Source organism: Pimephales promelas, chromosome 24 (genome assembly GCF_988280905.1).
Source record: "Pimephales promelas chromosome 24, fPimPro1.hap1.1, whole genome shotgun sequence".
Classification (NCBI taxonomy): domain Eukaryota; kingdom Metazoa; phylum Chordata; class Actinopteri; order Cypriniformes; family Leuciscidae; genus Pimephales; species Pimephales promelas.
Genome location: NC_142792.1, coordinates 5,924,471 through 5,950,095, shown reverse-complemented (window position 1 = coordinate 5,950,095; position 25,625 = coordinate 5,924,471). Strand labels below are relative to the sequence as shown.

General features: G+C 37.0%; 1 protein-coding gene across 3 annotated transcripts; it reads right to left on the bottom strand.

Moving 5' to 3' along the window:
* Positions 1 to 2,246: 2,246 nt before the first annotated feature.
* Positions 2,247 to 25,025, bottom strand: strip2 (striatin interacting protein 2). 3 transcript variants are annotated; one of them, XM_039667696.2, is made up of 22 exons: positions 24,908 to 25,025; positions 20,567 to 20,636; positions 19,762 to 19,836; positions 17,245 to 17,379; positions 16,273 to 16,393; positions 14,269 to 14,337; positions 13,806 to 13,912; positions 13,547 to 13,674; positions 12,024 to 12,212; positions 10,483 to 10,533; positions 9,208 to 9,440; positions 8,490 to 8,555; positions 8,267 to 8,330; positions 7,393 to 7,464; positions 7,240 to 7,314; positions 6,507 to 6,604; positions 6,273 to 6,399; positions 5,230 to 5,330; positions 5,075 to 5,141; positions 4,826 to 4,930; positions 4,467 to 4,671; positions 2,247 to 3,515 (listed from the first exon to the last, which is right to left on the bottom strand). In XM_039667696.2, the coding sequence occupies exons 1-22, from the start codon at positions 24,929 to 24,931 to the stop codon at positions 3,265 to 3,267; spliced, it is 2,433 nt and encodes an 810-aa protein (XP_039523630.2). In that variant the 5' UTR covers positions 24,932 to 25,025; the 3' UTR covers positions 2,247 to 3,264. The 3 variants fall into 3 exon arrangements, with proteins under 3 accessions (XP_039523630.2, XP_039523628.2, XP_039523629.2); XM_039667694.2 differs by having other exon boundaries at positions 24,818 to 25,002; XM_039667695.2 differs by lacking the exon at positions 10,483 to 10,533 and having other exon boundaries at positions 24,818 to 25,001.
* Between the last annotated feature and the right edge of the window lie 600 nt (positions 25,026 to 25,625).

The following is a 25,625-nucleotide window of genomic DNA, read 5'->3' as shown; positions in this document are numbered from 1 at the left end:
CGCCCTCCTGTGGTAATTTGTGTGAATTACACCATTGCAAATCAAGCGTAATAAACATAAAAGAGTGTCGCCCTCCTGTGGTGATTTGTGTGAATTACACCGTTGCAAATCGAGTGTAAAAACATAAGTGTTGCGGCCTGATTTGTGTGAATTACACCATTACATATCAAGTGTAATAAACTTAAATGAGTGTCACCCTCCTGCGGTGATTTGTGTGAATTACACCGTTGCAAATCAAGTGTAATAAACATAAAAGAGTGTCGCCCTCCTGTGGTGATTTGTGTGAATTACGCCATTGCAAATCAAGTGTAATAAACATATAAGAGGGTCGCCCTCCTGTGGTGATTTGTGTGAATTACACCATTGCAAATCAAGTGTAATAAACATAAAAGAGTGTCGCCCTCCTGTGGTGATTTGTGTGAATTACACCGTTGCAAATCAAGTGTAATAAACATAAAAGAGTGTCGCCCTCCTGTGGTGATTTGTGTGAATTACGCCATTGCAAATCAAGTGTAATAAACTTAAAAATGTTTCGCCCTCCTGTGGTGATTTGTTTGAATTACACCGTTGCAAATCGAGTCTAAATAAACATAAAAGTGTTTCGCCCTCTTGTGGTGATTTGTTTGAATTACACCGTTGCAAATCGAGTCTAAATAAACATAAAAATGTTTCGCCCTCCTGTGGTGATTTGTGTGAATTAAACCGTTGCAAATCGAGTCTAAATAAACTTAAAAATGTTTCGCCCTCCTGTTGTGATTTGTGTATTACACCGTTGCAAATTGAGTCTAAATAAACATAAAAGTGTTTCGCCCTCCTGTGGTGATTTGTGTGTATTACACCGTTGCAAATTGAGTCTAAATAAACTTAAAAATGTTTCATCCTCCTGTGGTGATTTGTGTGAATTACACTGATGCAAATCAAGTCTAATAAACATAAAAGTGTTTCTCCCTCCTGTGGTGATTTGTGGGAATTACACCGTTGCAAATCAAGTTTAATAAACATAAAAGAGGGTCGCCCTCCTGTGGTGATTTGTGTGAATTACACCATTGCAAATCAAGCGTAATAAACATAAAAGAGTGTCGCCCTCCTGTGGTGATTTGTGTGAATTACACCGTTGCAAATCGAGTGTAAAAAAACATAAAAGTGTTTCGCCCTCCTGTGGTGATTTGTGTGCATTACACCGTTGCAAATTGAGTCAAAATAAACTTAAAAATGTTTCATCCTCCTGTGGTGATTTGTGTGAATTACACTGATGCAAATCAAGTTTAATAAACATAAAAAAGGGTCGCCCTCCTGTGGTAATTTGTGTGAATTACACCATTGCAAATCAAGCGTAATAAACATAAAAGAGTGTCGCCCTCCTGTGGTGATTTGTGTGAATTACACCGTTGCAAATCGAGTGTAAAAACATAAGTGTTGCGGCCTGATTTGTGTGAATTACACCATTACATATCAAGTGTAATAAACTTAAATGAGTGTCACCCTCCTGCGGTGATTTGTGTGAATTACACCGTTGCAAATCAAGTGTAATAAACATAAAAGAGTGTCGCCCTCCTGTGGTGATTTGTGTGAATTACGCCATTGCAAATCAAGTGTAATAAACATATAAGAGGGTCGCCCTCCTGTGGTGATTTGTGTGAATTACACCATTGCAAATCAAGTGTAATAAACATAAAAGAGTGTCGCCCTCCTGTGGTGATTTGTGTGAATTACACCGTTGCAAATCAAGTGTAATAAACATAAAAGAGTGTCGCCCTCCTGTGGTGATTTGTGTGAATTACGCCATTGCAAATCAAGTGTAATAAACTTAAAAATGTTTCGCCCTCCTGTGGTGATTTGTTTGAATTACACCGTTGCAAATCGAGTCTAAATAAACATAAAAGTGTTTCGCCCTCTTGTGGTGATTTGTTTGAATTACACCGTTGCAAATCGAGTCTAAATAAACATAAAACTGTTTCGCCCTCCTGTGGTGATTTGTGTGAATTAAACCGTTGCAATTGTGGGACATGTATAAATCCCACAGATGCTATCTTTAAAAGCCTGAGCCTAAGTTACTTCATACACATGCATTAGATACAAGCTCAGTGGCGCAGAAAAAAATTGTTTGCGTCTTAAAGAGGTAGTCTGGTCTTTCATGTTTATGAATGTATATTTAATAGAAGAACAGAGGACAAGAAAATCACGCCAGAAGAAAAATTGTCTCTCACACACACACACACACTGGCAATGAGATCTGTTACTCAAAGTAACGATTATTAACTCCATTTATAATTTATTAAAGACTCTTACATCAATTTGCCACATTCACTTACAGTGCAGTCTGTACAAATACAACTAATTAGTGTACATATAAAAAAATGTGGTAGTGCTTTATTTGGCATGGATCATCATAGGTAGTTTCATTTACACAGCACCATAATTTATACAAAACAATGAGAATATAAAAATCAAGAAATTATATGCAAGACAAACCCAGTAGTAAAATAAACATAATGAACATATAATGAGGTGCCATATATAACACTGTTTGGATGGAGAGAGCACAAATTATTCTTACAGTGCTCCACAACAACTTGTCATATAATCTCAGAAAAGAGTGTGACAAATAACAAGATGAAATGAAGCGTTAAAAACCAGCACCATTTAATGAGTGACATGTCTAGTGTGGGTGACGATAAAGTCACCAAGGACACTTTGAATGTGTGTATTGTGCTGTAGTGCTACATGAGGACAAAAAAGAGGTGACTCACTGCTTTCTCAAGAACATAGACATCCTCCTGTTTAACACATGATGCCACAGAGATAAATAAATAACCAGTGGAGTATTAACACATGAACTCTAAAATGACCCAACCACTTTTCAAGAGGGAATCAGGATCCTGCCTCAGAATCAGGGCAGGGGTACCTCACAACCTCATGAAGTGAACATATTTACATAAAAATGTAACATTTCCACAGTTAGACACAGTGAGTGACCATATAAATAAATATTGATCATTTCAAAATAGTATATAGCCTATGTTAGTTATGCAGACATTATACATAAAGTGTGCTTCAGTTATTGGAGAAGATATCATTATTTCATTCCATTACCAAAGGAAGCCCACCATTCCATAATCACATATATATCTATATTTACAAGAATTCCTTACAGAACAGGAACGGCAGACCCTCAGTGCTTTAAACATTTGTATGTCGATCGTAAGCCACAGTAATTTTGTCGGTTTAATAAGAAACAAAAGTCCTATGATCAGCACAGTAAGATCACTGGGCCTGTAGCAGCCCTTCCCACTGAATAGGTTGGGAGAACACCTCCCTTTCAAGCCACATCTCGTAGCTGTAATGGAAGTCTTCGGGCAGGTCGACGCGCTGACCTAGAACGCTTTGGAGGCAATTGTCCACTGGCGTAAACTCGTTGTTCTGATTCTTATCGTAACGCCGGGTGTTGAATTTCTCGATGCTCTCGCGCAGTGCACACTCCTCAGCCTGAAAGTCCCACGGCCGAGCGTCGATATCTGGGAAAAGAGAAGGAAATATAGGAGCATTTGAAAGCTATGACACACAGTATGTATTACATATGAGAACAGGTAAGGTAATATTCAAGTAAAGCCGGGCTCAGACTACAGGAGTTTTTATATCTTAACCGATTGTGAAATCTGGTTGCATTATGCACATGAAGAGAATATTCACAGATTTTCTTCTTCCAAATCTCAAAACCAAAAATTGTGGCATACCTCACAGTACAAGACATTCTTAAGACTAACATGCCATATTTAGCACCTCACGGGGAAGCGGATGTAAACCAGATGGATACCGTGTCGCGGCAACTGGCTGTAGACATTATATGAGTAGACATTATAAAGGAAGCCGTGTTCTTGACACATTTCGACCAGCCGTACTCCATCTCCGTTGTCCACCGCACCAGTACATCTGCTTGTCGTTTCGCGGTTCTCCATTTCAAAAGTTCCGTCACTTAATAATCTGGAACATTGGAACTGCCGATGCAATGAATGTGATTTTTTTCTCTGAATGTCGTGAGGAGTAAATCGGGCACAAATCGTCCTGAAACTCCTGTAGTCTGAGCCCGTCTTAAGTTCAAACCCTAAAAGGATAATCCAGAATTTTCTCTCAAAAAAATCTAGTCCTCCTCAGAGCACAATGATTATTGGGAATGGCGAAGCTGAAAATGACACTTGGACATACTACATTCGCCATGTTGTCACTGTCATGTGAACTACAGTGTCAGTTGTGTTTGAAAAACTATGTATTCGGACATCCTACTCTGTTGGCACACTGTTTTTCGCACTCTAAAGTTTAGGGAAGTATTTAAATTTTGAATACAGAGAATGACTCATGAATCATGATTCACTATGATTTATGTTCAAGGCTCCCTTAAGTTAAGTGTCTTGCTCAGTGGCCCTGTTCTGTTCCATGACCCTGAAGTAAAAATCAAACCCGATTTTTACCATTCCCATACGCCCAGTCGTCATTGAGCCGATGTCTGACTTTTTGGTAGATGGCGGACATGGTTTTCATGTTACTCTTTCTCCACTGGCGCCCCAGATACTTGGTCTGGATCTTGAGGAGTTTGAGAACATAGAGCTGCATCATGGCCTGTTTGACCTTGAGTGCCCTCTTCAGGATGGGAGCAGATTTGAACACCACAAGCATCTGTAAAGGAAAGACAACCAACAAAAACCAATGTAAATCGTACACAAAACCATTCATATGAATGCAACAATTTACAAAGAAATTCATTGACATTTTGTGAAGGAGGTATAGATATCTCTAGTAATCATTGAAATGTATCTTTTCTTTCTTTCACCATAGTTCTCGAGTGTTTCCACTTGGTGATTTTGTTTAGGATCCTCAGTAGGTTGATGCAGGAGAAGAGATTACGCCAGCAAAACTGATTACTGTCACCAGCTTCCTGTTTACACACACAGACACACATTCACCGTCTTCACAACATTCAAATTGATATCTTTATCTTTTCAGTCACCTATAAATTATTATCTGGAGTTTAAGTAAAAAAAAAACCTGACAAAATAAAAGCAGTGTTTTGTATAATTACCAGGCTTTCAGCTGTGAGATCAGGCATTTCATGAACCACACAATGTGGGAAATCCAGGGCACAAATGCTGCCATCAGAAAACACAATATGTTTTTTTTAAAAACAAATTACGGACACAGGAGTTGATTTAAATGAGCTCAGATCTAAATGTCTACCTGTTTTTGGCACTGATGTAAGACATAATGTTCTGGTTGAAGAATTTTAGGATGAGGGGGATGCAGTTGGCAAACACCAGGTGCTGAGCCACATAATCAAACTATTCGGGATGTAAAAATAAACATTCAGTGCATCATGTTCATAAATAATGTACTTCTTCAGCATATGAACACTACATTTTAATATAAGGAGGAATGGCCATTTAAATCCAGTGTGTTACATAGATAGAGAGGAAGTCAGTTTGATCCATAATATCTATAATTAACTGCCAACTTCTCTGGTTCACACATGAGCTTTCATTAGGCTTTCATTTGTAAGGCATTCATCTGAGATTCTGAAGAGTGATTTGTCTCCTCCAGTTGTTACGGTAGTCATTTATCACAGCTTTAGATGTCAATGTTCAAAGAGCTACCCAGAATTAATTGTACATCAGTTGAGCGGGATATATCAGTGGATCAGCAAAGTTGTTTAATCTGAGCAAATGAGTGATTGGGTAATTGAAATGGAAAGACAAGGAAAAGAGGTGCGTGACTGCCTTCAGTAGATGATTCAGTGCTGTATGAAGATGGGATCCTTTTAGTCAAGTGTGAGAAGGGATAAACTGTTATAAAACTCTTCCCACTTCAGTGCTATTTATCACCGCTTCCATTCTCCACCAATAGAGGGCGACACTTAAAAAAACACCCACGCTCATTTTTCATAATTTGTCACGCTCATCATACAGGATGAGTCGGAACTGTGCTGGCAAGACACTTTGTTCTTGTACCCTGCTAATATTTTTCAATTATCTGCTGTATGCGGGGAGAAATCCTCAGATTTCTTAGCATCCGAGTGGGTTTTACTGGTCGAGCTGAAGGAGATCTAAATCCTCTCTTTAGTTTGAAATATTTGTCTTACTGATGCATTTATAGTATCTTTTTTTAGTTTAAGAGCTTTTCTCATTGTAGTTGTCTTGAGATCAATGGTGCTTTAACGTCAAGTGCAGGAAATCAGAGAGACACAAGCAGAGAAAGGAGTGGAAAATAAAGAGAGAGAGTCTGACCTGGTAAATGTGGTTGAGTTTGAAGTGTTTGAGCAGCAGTAGCAAGAGAGCTGAAATCGCTTTGACGATAATCTCCTTGTGTCTGTTCACATCAATGCCCAGCTTCATGCTCTGGAGGACGGTGATTCTGTTTCACACACAAACATGGTAAATGTTTGCCGTGCGTCTAAAACAAACTGCACTGATCTGCACCATTTTAGTCTCCGTTGTGTGTGCGTTTGTGTGTAGACTTACGGCATCTCCTCTGGCAGAACGTCGGCTAGGATGTTGATTGAATCGGTCTTTGCTTTGGAGGTTGGAGCTGCAGCCAGAAGCAGCTTCAAAAGAGCAATCTACAAAGAGAATAACATTAGTGCAACACTCCTACCTGGTTTGTCTGAATAGTTGCATGCATTTAGCACTATACTGTTACCAAATGCTATGCATAATGCAATATTGGGAATAAACGTGTTTTTGGACAATTGGTATATTAAACAAATTCAGGTTTCATTTTATTGAAATATTAGAGTCAGTGGTTTTTACAGAGGGGAATTCTCTTTATATCATTCCATAAATCAGAAAATACTGTCAACAGCCAAAAGGAAAACATAAAAGTAAAAACTGTCAGAACATAGATAGGAAGTTTGCTGTAAGTAAATACTACTGAAGTGGATAATTCTGACTCATTTTGAGAAAATGGCCTTTAAACATATATTTTTTTAAATTTAAATCAACAGATGTAAATAATAGATAAAGCACAATAAAATAAACACTTAGAAGTTTTTTCTTATGTATAAAATAGCCCAAATTCTCAAAACTGACCAGTGCACCACCTGTAGAGTCTGGCCTTAAAGATAAAAGATAGAACTGTAAAATATTATCAGAAATGAAATGATCAAAAACACACTCAGATGCTTGTGAATATGTACGGTAACTAGAATGTTTGTGTAAAACTCAGTTAGAAAGATGAAGTGTAGGGGACACTTACAACATACTGTGAGAGGCTGGGCAACATTCCCAAATATAGAATCTCTGCAGGTGTTTCTTCCACCTCCTCCTCACCCTAGCCAATCAAAAGAGACAATTCGGATTAACAGCTTAATGGACCAGTAATAAATGCACAAGAACTTGAGTCACTTACCATAGTCATGGGGCACTGCTGCAGCTCCTCCTCTCTCTTGATCTGGACCTCCGCTATGGAGACATACTTGTGCTTGAGAGAGAAAGGGATCAGTGAGAGAGAATTGCCATGGTGACCAAGGATGGATATCACAAACTGTGATTGGCCGAAAGAGCCCCAACAGAGCACGCATTATACTACTGGATTCACATCAATGCATATCTGTGGCAGAACAGCTGGTAAACCCAACAGATTTAATCCACTTATGGAGTATCAAAAGAAAATTAGTATTCATGCATATTTATAGAAATGTTCAAACCATCTTTGTTAAAGAAAACCTATTACTTTTCTCAAAAATCTTGATTTTGTTTTTGGGGTCTGCTACAATAGGTTTCCATGCTTGATTTTTTGATTTTTCACATATTTGACATTGTTGCAGCAACTCGCTTCCCAGTCTGTCAGTAACGCTCTGTTTAGGTAAGAGTAAGAGCACAACGTGCTCTGATTGGTCACCTGGAGCAGTGTGTTGTGATTGGTCAAACGCTTTGAGCGTGTTTGGGAAATGTCCCGCCCTTTACCAGAACAGCGAGTTTTAACCCACTACTAACTAACTCAACCAGGCCCTGCCCCTTTATTCTGCATTTGCCTTGGGTGGGAATTATTTAAATGAGGAATATTGTGACGTGTTCGTTCTCAGAATCAAGAAAACTCAAGACTACAATGGAGGCGTTTCAGCAAGAAACAGTGAGCACTGATATGAGTGACTTCATAAATTTGCAGACATTTTTCATGCTCAAACAGCAACATTACACACTAAAGAAAGGACATAATAGCCCCCCTATAATCCTCAGCTGTCTAGAAGAACTCTAGTAAACAAAAATGTTTCCATGCTCACCTGTTTCAGAGTCTTTACACTCTCATGTATGGGCCGGGGTAACCCAACCAGAGTGTCAGTGTCACTAAAATAACATCAGAAAGAACAAATACACAGTGTAAAACAGAAACAGCAGAGTTTCATACTGATTTAATGCTAATGAGGTGACCTGTATTATAGGTTATCATAGATTTGTAACCTCAGTGGAGGAGCTTTAGCCCAGGTGAACTGATCAAAGACTCACTTTCCCAAGGTGAAGCCGATAAATTTATTTCTGCTGGTCTCCAGAAAGTGCTCGATGTCTTTCTCTCTGTGGAAGGAAGACGAGAATGGACTACATGAGGAGTAGGTTTGGCTATTAACAGATCGCATAGTTTAGGACAGGACTGCTACCAACAGACATCAAAAAGATCAACGTAAAGGCATCCCTTCAGGACAGTCATCTTCATGCTAACCTCTTTAAATTGCTGCAACCCCCCTCTACTACCCTGTCCTTCTCATCTTCATGCAGCGGCGCAGCTCAGCGTTACAATTCACAGGTAAATACGGTACTGCATGATGACTAATCAAGAGGATTTGGTCAATTGTGACTGTCAGCTTTCACTGTTCTAAATTCATCTCTTTTTCATTCCTCAATGTTTCCCCATCTGTCTCTGTCCACAAATGCATTGTTTAAGCCAGACATTCTGAAGCCTGTATTTCTAGCACAGAAGCTGAAGTAGATTTCTAGGCAGTTAGACGAGTGCAATGTGAGGTTGTTGCATCATAGGTAAGTCGCTAACATTATCTTTTGGAGCTCAGGAGTTTTTCCAAGCATATGTCACCAACTGTTTAAGTGAAAATGAACGGCAGGTAATATCAAACTTGGTGACTGTTTTGAAACCAGCGGAAAAAGCCTTGAGTTTATGGTCATTCTGGCCATCCTGTAGAGTCAAATTTGAAGGAAAGATCTTGTACGCTACCTGACTTTGGGGGCCCAGGGCAGGCCCTTGGGGAAGGACACTCTCTCAGTCGGGGGCCGCAGCGGTGGTGGTGGCGGTGGCGGTTGGATGATGACGTCTCTGTCGAGAGGGTCGACCTCTCCCTCGATGCCACTGTCCACGTCCTCTGGGTCATCTTCCTCATCCCGGGCATCATCGTTCTTGAAAGGGTCCCGTTCGTTGTAAGTGTCGAGGCTGTCCTGCTTGACCAGGGGCTGCAAGAGAAGAAGAAAGAGATTCATATCAAGTTGCAAATGTGCAAATTTACCCTGGACCCTGATACCGAGTCTCATTTATAAGGTGTAAAGGCCATAACACACCATACCGACATTGGTGACGAAAGGCTATTGTGTTGTCGCCTAGCGGCGGCTGCACCTGGACCAAAATGCTACACTTGAACACACCCGACAGACACTCACCGATGGCCGACCGCTTGGCGTGTCATAATTTGAAAATCAAGTTTTCATTTGGCATCCTTTTTACGTAAAACAAAATGTCAACTGTCCGAACTGAAACATCCTGAATGAGAGGTTTCAAATGTTTACGGTCACTGAACGAGACTCACATAAGGGTCACCCACTTACTTGAGGTAATTTTTCATTGTTTAGTCTTCAGATTACATTCCCCATCCATTAGTTAGAAGTTTATCGCTGAAACTTACCGTTCCGTAAACCTGCAAATGATAAGCGTCACAAAATCCTTGACACAATTGTGGGGACTCGTACATTCTAGATACAACACGGCAACTCCTTTTTCAACATTCCTGTGCAGATTCAGTTCAACTAAGGCACAAAAAACAAGTTCTTTACATCTCTAGTGTTGTGCAAACGGATGAATGGCAAGATTCAGAGCAAGCATCAGGCATGAGGTGCATTAGTGGAGCGTCATCCTTTGTTCCAGTGCAGTCAATGTATGAGTGTGTCTGTGGGCGGTGCTGAGGCCATGAGCAAAGGTGACTCAGCTGTGATTGGTTGCCTATGAGAAGAAGCCATTCTGCTAGCTAGTGAGAGCCGCAGTGTCTATGTGGATTTCATTGACTGAGAATGTGTGGAAAGATGTGCAAATGGAAAGATAGGAGGAGGAGAGAGAGTTTTGCTAATGTCCGGTAGCCATGGTCAGCTGTATTTCTCAGAACCCTTCCCTTCCCCAAATCAAGTTTGAAAGGAAAAACAAATTGCTGTGAAGGAAAAGAGAGTGGAAGAGTGCAAGGCCAGCCCACAACAAAGAAAATGCACAAAAGGGGTTTAGGGTAAAGACCTGTTTCTTGGCATATGGACTGTCTCCTTCCAAGCTATCAACAAAGGCACTCTGTAGGGACACAAGGAAGAGACGGGAATGAGCCAACAGGAAAACCAAAACCCAGAGAGAAAAGGGCAGAAAGGAGTAGAGAGGGAGACAGAGGAAAGTCAAAAACTGTGCACTGCAAAAAAGAGATTTTCTTACACATCAGTTTTGTCTCAAATATCTAGACATTCTTAAATCAAGATATATTTACTTCTTAGGATCAACATTAAAGGGAAAGTTCACACTCATGTCGTTCCAAACCCGTAAGGCTTTCGTTCATCTTCAGAACACATATCAATATTTTTTGATGAAATCTGAGAGCTTTCTGTCCCTCCATTGTCAGCTACGCAACTGAAACTTTGATGCTTTAAAAAGTTCATAGATAGACTAATCCATAATGAATTAAGTGGTTTAGTCCAAATCTTTAGAAGAGACATGATGGCTTTATAAAATGAACAGATTATTCACATATAAACATTGATCAGTGTACATAAACAGATGCTCAACCGAACCTGAACAGACCTCTTACGGAAGCTCAAACGTGCTGCCTAACACAAGAATGAACGTCATTGGTTTTCGCACGTCAAGCCAACATGTTTGAGCTTCTGTTTACCACAAATGATGTGTGTGTTGATACATGTTTATATGTGAATAGAAGCCTAAATTCAATCTGTTCATCATATAAAGCGATCGAGTCTCTTCAGAAAATTTGGACTAAAACCGCTCACTTCATATGGATTCATTTTACAATCTCTTTATGAACTTTTTGAAGCATCAAGTAAGTAGTTGCGTAGATGTCAGTGAAGTAGGGACAGAAAGCTCTCAGATTTCATCAAAAAGATCTTCGAAGATGAACGAAAGTCTTATGGGTTTGGAACAACATAAGGGGGAGTAATTAATGACAGAATTTTCATTTTTGGGTGAACTATCCATGATGTAAGCCAGTTTATACTTTTTTGATTATTATTGTTAAAATGTAACTGTAAAATAATATTAACTGTAAAATTATTTCAGAATACAAGACTTAATTTCTTAATGTCATTTTGCTTCTACGGTAAATGTTTCTTGCTTTAAGAATGCTTAAATATTTGTACTGGAAAAATAATAAATAAATAAAAATTGTGATTGGTCCACAGTGTTGTGCAGACAGGCCATGTTGTACATCGCTAAATTTCACTCTCATTGTGACATCACCGTTGCAATGTCAGAGTGTCTTTAAGGGCAGGAGTGTGGTAAAACACAGGCAAGTAGTCCATTTTGTGTTTATTTAAAAGGTTGTGTAAGTTTTTTAGGCTGGGTTGGCCATTATATTAGTATAAATAGGTAGCATGGATCAGATTTCTTTTGTGTGTTTTGTATTTCACATAGTGATTGTATAGGTTTATGCACATGAGTGGTTGTGTGTACTGTGTAGTGAGCTCAACTCATGCTGGCACAGTGACTGTACTTCTTCACATGGTTTCTGCTTGAGCAACTGCTTTGAAAGCTGTGTGTTTGTCGTGTGCTTCTCGTACCCTGCGGCTCCTGCGTCCTCTCTTCTGCTGCTGCTGTTGCTCGATGAGCTCCATGGCCGAGGCTGGAGGTGAGGCGGCTCGCATGTTTCGCACGACCTTAATGCTGTCCTCAGGGAGCGGCGGCAGGTTGAATTGCTCTCTCATCCTCACCTTCATCTCCTGCAGCTCCTCGAAACCTCCCAGTGTGAACTGAGGTGCACGTCAACACACAGACACAGAGATCAATAGACCGAGCACTTTAGAGATGGAAGCAGGTCTGTTATTGACTTGATTTAGACTTGAAACAGTCCATGATAGACACAATGTTAGTATTATTAAACCCCTTTTCTATCTGATAGAATAGAATAGAATTAATCTAGAAGTGAAATGTAATAAAATAGAATATAATTTAGCATAACAGAAAAAGCAGTGATTGATGTGTGGAATAGAATAGAATAGAATAGAATAGAATAGAATAGAATAGAATAGAATAGAATAGAATAGAAAACAATACAAAATAAGTAGAAATCTATAAGAGAAATTCAATCAAATTAAATATAATAGTATAACAGAATAGCATAGAATGAGCAGTGATTAATCTGTGGAATAGAATATAATTAATCTATAAGTGAAATGGAATAAAATATAATGCAACTTAGCATAACAGAATAAGCAGTGATTGATGTGTGGAATAGAATAGAATAGAATAGAATAGAATAGAATAGAATAGAAATCTATAAGTGAAATTCAATCAAATTGAATATAATAGTATAACAGAATAGCATAGAATGAGCAATGATTAATCTGTGGAATAGAATAGAGTTAATCTATAAGTGAAATGGAATAAAATAGAATATAATTTAGCATAACAGAAAAAGCAGTGATTAATTTGTGGAATAGAATATAATTAATCTATAAGTGAAATGGAAAAAAATATAATGTAACTTAGAATAACAGAATAAGCAGTGATTGATGGAATAGAATAGAATAGAATAGAATAGAATAGAATAGAATAGAATAGAATAGAATAGAATAGAATAGTGGAATAGAATAGAATAGAAAATATATAAGTGAAATGCAATCATACTGAATATAATAGTATAACAGAATAGCATAGAATGAGCAGTGATTAATCTGTGGAATGGAATAGAATTTATCTATAAGTGAAATGGAATAAAATATAATGTAACTTAGCATTACAATAAGCAGTGATTGATGTGTGGAATAGAATAGAATAGAATAGAATAGAATAGAATAGAATAGAATAGAATAGAAGTAGTAATATAGAAGTGAAATGGAATGAAATAGAATGTAACAGAATAGCATAGAATAGGCAGTAATTAATGTGTAGAACAGAATTGAATATAATAGAAGTAATCTATAAGTGAAATGCAATCAAATTGAATATGACTGCATAACAGAGTAGCATAGAATGAGCAGGGATTTATGTGCGGAATAGACCAAAGACAAGTGAAATAGACAAGTTTTAATACAAATTGGAACATATTTTATAGTAATTCTGATGTGTGTATATTGAGACTAACCAGTATGGTCTTCCACAGTAAGAGCAGCACTTTCTTCATGGGGAAATGGGGCGCATTCATACTGCAGAACTTGGTTACCATGGTGAAGAGGAGGAGGGCAAAAGGCTCTCCGTTATAAAGGGGTGAACCTGAGAGGAGGAGGGAGGTTAATCACTGCACCATAGAGAAGGTCAACAGCCAACCACTGCCAACACAACACACACACACACACACTATATTCAGTATATCTGTAAAACTTAAGGACACAGTTCTTTCTCACCCAACTCTGTTTTGAAGGCCTCTCTGGCTGCCTTCCTCTCGGGACTGTCACCCTCCATTTCCACACGAATGGTCTCAACCATCAGATACATGATGCTCAGAAGAACCCTTCAGAACAATGCAAATCCCTTTACTTTCAATCAGAGTGATTGTGCGTAAGAGTGTGTGTATTAGTGAGAGAGAGAGAGTCATTGTTTATTGTGACCAAAGGCAAGTATTTTCCTTTTATAATCAGCTAATGCAGCAGCTTTACTTCTTACAGGAAAACAACATTCAGGTCTCAATTACGTTTGCTTGGAGAGAGCGGATATGTTGGCTGCATATGAGGCTGCAGTCAGAAAGATCTGAGGCTGCCTCAGTAAATCTGAGAAGTGGATTGTGGGTTGGGTGAAAAGAAGTCATGTTGTGAGAGAGCGTATGAATGTCTGTGAAAGAAGAAAATGATATCCCAGTGGACATCTTACCTGAGTTCAGTGCTGTCTGCCAGCGAAATGGCTGGCTTTCTTACCGCGGTGCTGCACGCCTGGTTATTACTGGAGGAAAAGGGAACAATAGTAATTCAAAATAGCACTCTACGGACATCCTTACATAACATCTGCATCAAAAGACTCATTACAAACAGCCAATGGTTTTATTACGCCACAAAATAAATGAGTTTGTGAGAGGCAAACAGGGCATGTGGTCTAATGTCTTGCTTTCATTCTGCAGCACAAATACTTATTGCACCTGACAAGCTGTCAACCTTGATCATTTGAATATGTTGTGCTTGGCCAAATATGAATCAATGCTCAGAGAAGCTGGAGGGCTAAATGTACGGCATCATAAACAGCAGAAGACGCAGCGGTACGGCCTCCCTGAGCACAGTTCTGCTGTGTGGGCTGATGGGACAATGGTACAAATACATAAAATCCGCCAGGCAGGGGCTTGAAAGAGGAGAGGCATGGTGGCCAGGCTGTCTTTGAAGAACAGAAGGACACTCTGAGGCTCTCTGAACACAAGAGCAGGAGGAAACGGAGAGAGACGGCGGGGGTGCAGGAAATAAAGACAGCAGGTATGAGAGTGATACACAAAAGAATTGTGCCTTTTTGATCTTGCTTTGATGCTTATATTAACTTCATAAGAATATGAACCAAATCCTATGGTAGTTAACATTTAATATATGAAACATTATAAGCCAGTTTATCATCTGAATTGTGCTGCGGGAAAAAAGCTACGTTCACCAGGGAGGGACACAGTCAGATTGTTATATTAATAGTATTATATTATTTTATTCAGTGTTATTTTAGTATTATTTGTAAATATATATATATATTGTATTATATATATTGAATTATTAATAGCTTTTATTTAGGTTTCAATTTAATTTAAGTTTTAGTCATTTTATTATGTGCTTTTTTCATTTTATTATTTTTTAGCAATTTCTTTTTAGCTTGAGTTCATTTAAAAGTTATAAATGTACATCTAATCTTTATATTTGATTTAGCTTTACTTCATTTATATTCTTAATAGTTTTAGTTTATCAATACCAGCACTGATTATATTATATTATGAAATGTTTATTGTTGTATATTAATGTCTGAAGATTTGTCTAATAAAAATTAGGATATGTGAATATAAAATCACTTTTTTATCATTTCATTTCTAAATGTTTCATAGGTTTTTTAATTATTATGAAGCTTTTTCTAAGAAATATAAATTTAAGCAACATTTTTTTTATTAGCCTCTAAATCATGTGCAAAGTGCTTACTTTGTTTTGCATTTCTATCCTGAATACCATTAAAAATTGTTTACCGGTATTTTAAATTATTACTAAATGTAATAATAAAATACATACAGCCTTATTCACTATTGCAACTTATCTGCGTTTTTTTTTTTTTTTTTGTCTCAACAACACAATTTTGACCCGGTGAGATTTATAATCAGGTATCAACTCCAGGCCGTTGCTATGATGTTACTAATGCGTTCTTTGCACATTGGTTTTTGAGTTGTTTTTTAGGGTGTTCTGGGTAGTTGTAAAGTATGTGCAATACTAAGAGAGATATCTGATATCACTGGTATCACTCTCTTAATGGAATAGAAAGATCCATTAACATGGAAGTGTCCTTAATGTGGATAATTAGAGAAATAGAGAACTGGCTCGCTGTGCCGCCCAGGCAGCTGCTACCATACACAGCGGGCATTAAGAAACAGAAAAGGAAAAGGTGTACGGCTCATTAGGACAGCACACAGGAGAACTGCAGAAATACACATCCCCTTAAACACTGTTTCACACACGCAGTCATGACTGAGCCATTTCTAACCTGCTCCCTCAGGAGAAAGAGAATAAAAATAGAAGCACTGTTAAACACTTCCCTCTCTGTCGGTCTCTTTCAATAATTCAGTCTTTCCCTGCCTGAAGCAGATGGTCTGGCCTCAGACACAGATCTCTACAGAGAGACTGAGGCATTTTGGGAAATGAAGACACTCACTCTATCTCCATGCTGAGGAGCTCCAGCAGAGCCGTGAAGATGCCCATGTCGTAGAGGAGGAAGACGTTGTGTCGAGACCAGTAGAGGACGTCTGTCTCTGTGTCACACTCGTCAAACACACCTTAATACACACAGAGAAGCAAGAAAAAATTTTTGCTATTATTTTCATGCCAATTAAGCAGGTTTAAGTGCAAATTTTCATCAGTGTCAGTTTCATTCATATTTTGGAATTAGCTTATTTTTATGATAATATTTTCTATTTAGGATGAATTTATTTTCAATTTCAGTTTTAGTTTGTATTTCCCATTAATCATTTTAGTGCTTAAACTTGTTTCAGTTTATTGCCACATTTCTAATATTAGTCAACATTTCTAATATTACTCAACAAATAAAAGTTTAACAAATGTTTACATCTTATTCTATTTCAGTTATATTTTAATTAACAGGAATGTTTTTAGTATTTTTAGTTAAAAATAATTGATTAAGAAGTTTTGAATCTTTTATAATACTTTTACTAAAAACAAATAGGCTACTGAAATACAATATTTTTTAATATAAATATTAATTAGTTAAAGGCCGTACAACAAATGAAATAATACGTCATTGTTAAAGTAATGAGAATTGGGGGGATACGTGCTTAATGAAAATATATTAAGTTGCTGTTGAAAAATATTTTAAGGGCTCTGATATACAGTACTGTGCAAAAGTCTTAGGCACGTTAGTATTTTCACCAAAAATAAATAAAAAAGCCATTTACTTCTTTTGCTGTAGTGAGTCAGTAGAAAATATCAAATAAATATTTTTGAAAAAATGTTTTGTATGCACAAGGAGTCTGACAACAGCCGGTATGATCCACACGGAGATCTGATCTCACCATCATCAAATTCATCAATTATTACATGAAAAAACTGAGAGACTAAATCCAGACTAGTTTCACCAATTGCACTGTGGTTGCATGTGCTATATTCGTACCTTGGGCCAAATAGAGGATGGCCCGGGCTACTTTGAGCCTCTTGTCCCGATCGGTGACCTCCAGAGCATCCAGCAATCTCATGACATACGCCCTCTGCTCATCCAAACTTAACATCATCCACCTCCGACCCTTCACTGAGAGCAGAGGACAGAAGAATCAAATCCCTGTCCATGTTGATCATTTCTGTCATTCATCTTCCACCACCCATTCTGGTTCATTTCTCACATGTGAGAAAGATTAGTCAGGATTTGTGTTGCTCAAACATCCGTGAGAGGGGCGGCACATACTTGTTCACTTCACTGACCTTTCTTCTCATAAATGTTCCTCAACTATATATACCAGAGGGGGATTAATGAATGCAAATTACTGTACAAACCTTCCTGGTTTGAAAATGCACTTGGTAAAACATTTACTATATGCTTATTAGAGAGTTTGTGTGTCAGATTTTTGCTGTAAAGTCTTCAGTGAAAGGAATGTGTAAAATTAAATCCCCGAGGTCATTCATCTGACACTGAAAGATTAACATTTGATTTCTGATGGGAATGATTTTGATGTTCGAGTATTATAGAAATGTTTGCTGCAAACTCAGTATTTTTGTCTCATTTTCCAGCACTGATGTTTAAATATTCTTGAATCAAGACAAATTTACTTAAGAAGCAAAATTAAAAAAATAAATAAATAAAGATTCCCTGAAAAATGCATCAATTTTTGCTTAAAATAAGAAAATATAGTTTTCGCTTTGAATCCAGTGTATTTTTCTGACTACATTGGCGGTTTTTAAAATTATTTTAAGCATAAACATTTTTCATAAAAAGACTTAAACGGGTCATGAACTGCATTCTTAAATTTATAATGTTCTCTGAAGTCCACATAATTTTACATAAAAACATCCTAATTTAAAACTAATATAGGCTTGTTTCTATCCTGTTTTTGAGCCTCTCTTTTAAACTGGGAAGTAAATGCCCACTGCTATGATTGGGTAACAGTTTTGTATATTATAATAATTGTCAACGTCCCTGTTACACATGTGGAATAGTTTTGAAAATTTTCCATGTTGAAAAATGGCAACAAAATTCAGCCATACACTTTTAAGCCAGAGATCCCGAATCAGAAGACAATATACAAAAAAAAAGAAACATATATTTTACTGTTATTTAATACTACATGACATAAATCGGTCGTCAGGGCTAAAGAGTCAATGATGTAGGCGTTGTACTTTTACATCATACTGAGATGCAATTTTCTGAGCCTGGTTTCAGTAATAGGGAGGCATTTATCTCTGAAACTTACCAGACATTTTTATAGGACATGATTGACCTTTTATATGGCAAAAGATCAAGGAAAATTTGATTTCTCAATTCATAACCCCTTTAAGTCACTTTGCTTCTCAAGTAAATGTATCTTGATTTAAGAATGTTGAGATATTTGTACTGGAGAACAAGACACAACTACTAAGAAACAAAATCATTTATTGCAGTGCATTTCAAATGGGAATAGTTTTAAATGACCAATTTTCTTGTAAGTGCCTGAGAGAGGGTGGAAAATTAAACTCATAAGTGGACAAAAACAAAAACAAATGGCCACTTTGGATGGCAGCAACTTTCAAAAGTATGAATGTGTCTTGTAAACGACTCCAACATGTGACATGAAGTCGGCGCACACAAACGCTAACGTCACGTGGGTGATCCAGACACTTTTTTCCATTCAGTAGAGACTGGAGTGCCAAGGCATACACACACAGAGAGAGAGAGGTCTGGTGAGGTGAGATTGTGCACACAGCAGGCAGGGTAAAGCCTGAGGCTACATAGACACATCGTCACTACATAAACATTCATTAAACTTCTCATTTTCTCACAGAAAAACAACTGTGGAATTTTGCTGAGGCTTTATTTCTGTTCTCGTTCAGACACAGGTGGAAATGAAGCTTCGGCCAGTTGCATAAACATAGCCAATAGGTTAAGACAGTGTTTTAAGATCTAGCATGACCACTAGCAGTTAGTCAAGGGGTATTCAGGTTTACTTTTCAGTATCATATTATGCCAATCTATGTTTTATGTAACTAATTTTAAAACGTTTATGAAAAAACTTGTAAGACTAGTCTTAGCGTTTTACGCAACCTGCACTCCAAGCAGTTTCTTCCAATTACATGCAATTTGAGCACAAAAATCTTAAACACTATGATGTTAGTGTGTTAGATGCAATAACAAATAAAGATCTGTATGTTAATCTGTGTTTGAGAACACAAAGTTTCTAGTGAATGCAACAGCATTAAAATATGTATTTTCCTTCCATCTCATATTTATTTTCCATCACCATGTACCTTTAGACCTCCGTAGGATAATGCTTAAAACATAAAAAAACTATTTTCCAAAGTGGGAAGAACCCATTTTAAAAATCTTTGGATATTTATTGCATGAAAAAAATATATAAAAATAAATATATTTGTATTTTTTGCAGTGCATTATAGAAACATATGACTTATACTTTTAGCTATAATATAACACGGGCTACATTACCATGATTCTTGAAGTCTTCCTCAAAGTAATCCCTGTTTAGACTGAACTCTGGTTCCTCTGTGTAGCTGTACAGCTCTGTGTGAAAGAGACAAAAAAAAAGTTTTTTTAATAGAAAACAAGCACATAACATGGGCTTTCCATATTAAAATACATTCATTAAACATTACTTGACATGTTGTGCATTACATGGCAATTAAAAAGCACTATAATGAGTCTTTAGACAGAGAGGCTCAAACTGTCCCTAAATACTATAGTAACAAGCATCTACAGCAAATAACATTTACAAATTATAATATTGTATAATAATACTTGGTAACACTTTTTCAACATGCCTAACAATAAGTATCTTTGCACCTAAATGTCAACTAGCAGACTGTCCACATTAATATTTTCTAACCCTTTATTTTGATGCTACACCAACAGAAATTCTATATAAAGTAACTTTGCAAGTACATGTCAACCAATACCAATACTCAAAGTTAAGTGGCATGTAGTTGCAAATTAATAAAAGTTAGTTGGTGTGTAGTTGCAAAGCTATTGGAATGTCTAAAGTGGACTATTGAAAACAAGTGTAACCTAATACTTTATATTCTGCCACATTTAGCATAATTAAAGGCATTAGTAAATATAATGCACATCTGTTCTTCAATGAATTCTATTTTTATATTAAATCTACGTTTAAACTCTTGCAACATCTGAAACTGTTTCCATTTGTTATTTAAATACATCATTGTAAAAGGATGTATTTAAATCACCCTAAATCACCCGAATTCAGTGATTGTTCACCCAGATTTGTGTGACTGACCTGAGAGCTCAGCAGTGAAGCCATCTGTGTCCCCATATTCAAACTCCAGGTTGGGGGACTCCATGGACCCCTGCGAACCAGAAGCAAACAATAACTGCACTGCTACAACAGAAAGTGTCACATGTCTAACATCCTGGAGCACCTACCAGCTGTATTTCAGGTCTTTCCACTATTTCATCAGCATGTGCTTTTCCCTGTAATTATGCAAATGTAGCTGACACACTACTCTAGTACTTCAACAACTACAGAGTGGGAAATGTAAAGGAAATTTACACATGCGCACACATACACAATGACAGTGAGCATTTCCATCAGTGCAGTAACTCAGTAGCCACAAAGATCGAAATATGAAGAGGCACCACTGTATAAGTGAAAAGTCACAATTAAAGCCACACGTTGCATCTCAATTCACATTCTCAATTGTGACAAGGATTTAAGCATCTCAGATTATAAAAAGCTTGTTAAGGGTGACTGGATGCTATGCAATTTTGGTCGAATTTGTAAGTTAGCATCTGTAATAAGCTTTTTGGGTCTATACTGTTTAAGCCCCTGCAGAGTTTGTAGAGTCCTTCAAGGCGTCTTGGAGGGGTGAGTCGCAACATCTAGCTACAGGGGTGCCTCAGGGCTCAGTGCTTGGACCACTTCTCTTCTCCATCTACATGACAAAACTAGTATCTGACATTCAGAAACATGGCTTGTCCTATCACTGCTATCCTGATGACAGACAACTCTATCTCTAATTCTATCCAGATGATCCAAAAGTAGCTGCTCGCTTCTCAGCCTGCCTGATAGACATTTCTTGCTGGATGAAGGACGACCACCTTCAACTCAACTTTGTCAAAACAGAACTGCTTGTGGTTTTGGCCAACCCATCTTCTCCATTCAGGTAGGCTCATGAACCATAACTGCATCAAAGCCCAACTAAACCAAAACACAGTGCAATGGAAACAGCAGAATTGATCAGGACCAAAAAGCAAAAGATGCCTGTTAATATTCATCGTTTAATATTCATAACTTTTTTAATGCAGCCATATACAGTGATCCACCCGTGTATTTTGCATTGTGGCTTTTTCACAGCGTGGTGTTACATTTATATTAGACTTATCCCATAATTGTCACTCTGAAGCTCGATTTTGGAGGCATCTGACCTAAAAAAAAACATTACAACTGAGTCACCCACTATTATGCTTTTTGACAAACCTCAGATTTGCTTTGCTTCCTTTTGACCAATGGACTCTTTTTGCCACCCACCCATACAGACCAGCGTTGTCCACATCTTTTCACAATGATTCTGAAAGAGCTCTTGATATTGGTGGACTCAGCTACAGAGTTCAAGACCTGAGATCATTTTCAAAATGATTGTTGACCTCGCTCTACTTTCTCATTGAGTGCTTTTACAGTAGCCTGCTCTTTACTTTGACAGCTGAAAATACATCGATGACTTTACTAGCAGAGGCCAATCGAGGAAACATAAAATAAGTCCCCTCAGGGTTATTATAGTTAACTAAAGCTATTAAAACAGTTTAATTAAATAAATAATAATAATAAAATAAAAAACAGAAATGGGATGTTGAAAATTAGAAATGTTGTCTTTGCAATAAACTGAAATATGTATAGGTTGAAGCACTAAAATCATTAATTGGAAATAAATAAAAACTAAAACTAACTGAAACTAAAACTAAAGTAAAAATAATTTAAACTTAAATAGCAATTTAAAAAATAATAATAAAATGGCAAAATAAATAAATAAATGCCTTAAACCTTATTAGCAAAATATTTGTTTTTAAAACCAATAAAATGATTTTAAAAAAAATTAAATGTCTAAAATAAAAACTAAACTGAACATGAATAAATCAAACCCAAATAGCAATATAACAATGAATAAAATGACAAAAGTATAAAAATATATAAATAAAAGCTCATTTAAAATATGAATAAAATTCAAATTAAAACAAACAAAAAAACTAAAATAATTGGTCCGTATCAGTCCAATTGTTTTTCATCTGTGTAAATTAGTGATTAGAAATAAAGCAAAATTTCAACTTTAAATGTATAAAGCATTATTGGCAAAAAATGTATATTGGATCTGAGAAATCATCATAATCATGTATGCATGCAGTTGTACACACAAAACAATTATTTCTAATGTTTACCCTCTCCTCTCTTTCTCTAGTCAAAGACATGTGTGGCACAGTCAGGGGCATTTTATTTTGGACCTCAGGAGCAGATGGCATTGATACTCCTGGTTAAAGACCCTGACTGAGAACTGTGTGGGAGATACACAGAGAGAGAGAGACATGGCTTTCCTTTTGATGGCGTTACAGACACCTTCCCTAAATGTTATAATCCCACTCCGATCTCCCAGAAGCAGAACTCTCATGTCTAACCCAAACCAATGCCAGATACTGATGGTTTAGAAAACATGACAGGTCAAGGGCCAAAACATCTGATACAAAGGCAAACTGTAGATAGACGAGAACAACATCCTATAAACAAAATACACATTTATGCAGTGAATCATGCACTCTAAAAAATGCTGGGTTGTTTCAACCTAATTTTGGGTAAAATATGGACAAACCCAAACGTTGGGTTAAAAATGTAATTAAAAAAAATAACCCAATGGCTGGGTATGTCCATATTTTACCCAAAATTGGGTTGAAACAACCCAGCATTTTTTAGAGTGTGACACGGATTACTCAGACACAAAAAGTATCAAATATGATACATCAGTCTTTTGATTAATATTTATCTTTATTTTTATTATTGTATTGCCCCCAACTACTTTGATCATAAAACTAAGCATTTAAATATATATTTTTAAAAAATACATGTTATTGGCAGATATAGAGTGGTCACTGATATTTAGTTTAATCAGTACAAAAACCCACTTTGCTCCTTTTAAATATAAGATTTTTTGAATAAACGTTTTAAAAAAAGATTTTTCTGTCCTATTCCATGTCAGGCTTTACAGGGTTAAAATTCCATTTTTTATTTATATTTTGAGTATATTGTCATAAATTTCAACAAAGCATCAAAGCCCAACCAAACCATAACAAGGAGCAACCGAACAAGAGTTGCATGCGAAAACAAACTGGAATAATCTGTAAATCTCAAATCTCAAAACAGGGCTGCAATGTGGTTCCCTGTGCAAGCATTAACCTACTGGACCAAAAACCAAAAGATGCCAGTCAATATTAATCATTTAATATTCATAACTTATTTTATGCAGCCAGATACAATAATTCACCACTAATATTAACATGCAATTATCATAAGTCCAACAGAGGTTCCCATCCAGTATATTCAGATCACTCACATATGACCCATGAGTTTCATTCCTCGTCATAAACTCCAGCCATGCACATCATTTTAAGGCTTTTTGTGTACATTCAAACCGCCTCCCCACCGCTGTCCTAGAAAATCTCTGCTGCAGGAGTAAAACACGCTCTAATTCATCTAAAAAAAAGCCAACAACAACAACAAAAACCCCGCCACATTCAATATGCTCAAAGATCACGGCTGAGGAATTCATTACCATAACTTCACTAGGCTGGACAGATTCCAGCACAATATGTGTTACTGTCCTTGAAGACTGAATATGCCCTGCGCAGTGCCGAATTGAGACTCAAATATGCATTTGCTTGCTTTTATTTTTAATGACTGATAAATAATAAGTTCATATGTTGGAAAGAGCAATTTTAATGACTTATAAATAATTGGATGGATGGATGGATGGATCTTTTAAATAAATGTAATGAAAATAAGTAATTGACCAGCATATTGTATTACAAATAAATTCAACAAAGTCTATTGACCCCTTTAAAGCCCAATATCCCAATAAATATTTTATAATATTAGGCTATATCGACCAAACTGTTTTTTATTATCTAAACAGTTTGGTCGATATAGCCTAATTTTATATATATACACATCATATATTTTATACATATATATATCTATATATCATAATGCATTTGGAATGTATGCCCACTAACAATGATGGTTTAATGTGATGTAGGCTATACACATGATTAAGACCCTTCATGTTTCCCCTTCAAAGGCATGCACATGAAAAGCATGTATACCCAATAAAACCATCAGCCAGTCACACCATATCAAATTCCTACGGAGAAGGTATTTTTAGCACCATGCATGTTTCTAAAATAACAGCTCGAGGCATTTAAAAGCCCCCAGCAACAAGATACACACACACCCCTCTACCCCTGCAAACTGTCAGTGTGCTCGGATTACCTCCGAATCCTTCAGCTGATGGCTGAACCCATCTCGCTCTTGAGCCAGAGACTTCTGTCTGTTACTGTTAGAATCATTAAGTAAAGGTACCTCCATATCGTCGGTCTGCTGCATCTGTCAGGCTGAGGATGTGTTCGCCGCACGGAAAAACAGTCACACTGGAACATACGCTGCTGGATTCCACGCTCCGAGTTATCTCCGGCCCCGCCGCTCTGATTGGCTGCTGACGCAACGCCTGCGGTGAGCCACGCCCACAACGCACTTGACCACGAAAATGCAGGTGCTACTATTGCATTACAGTGCACACATGATATGACACTATTTGGACCATTTTAAAAACAAAAGCGCAAATAACTTATGTATTTTTTAGGTATTTCCTTACTTAAACGTTGTAATTTACCCCTGGTATAAATTGTTTTCTCATATACATAGATGTTTTCATAAATTTGTTGTGAGTTGTAGGCATATGTTTTTACGAATTTAGTGTATATTCTGGTGATTCAAAAAAAACAACAACAAAAAAACAAAAACAAAAAAACAAAAAGAGAGCACATCACAATGAATGGTTTTCCACTGAAAAACTATAGGCTAATCATAATTCTCTTATAAATGTAGGCCTATACTAATTTTAATAAATGTTTATTTTGCCTTTAATTTGACATAAACCCTGCAACAATGAATGTTAATATCTTGTGTTTCTATTCATTATCTGGGAGTGTGTGTTTTTAAATAAAATAAAATATATATTATATTTTTGGATTGTTTGTTTTTGTTGTTTTCTTTTTTTGGTTAGAAAAGTGATTTTTTT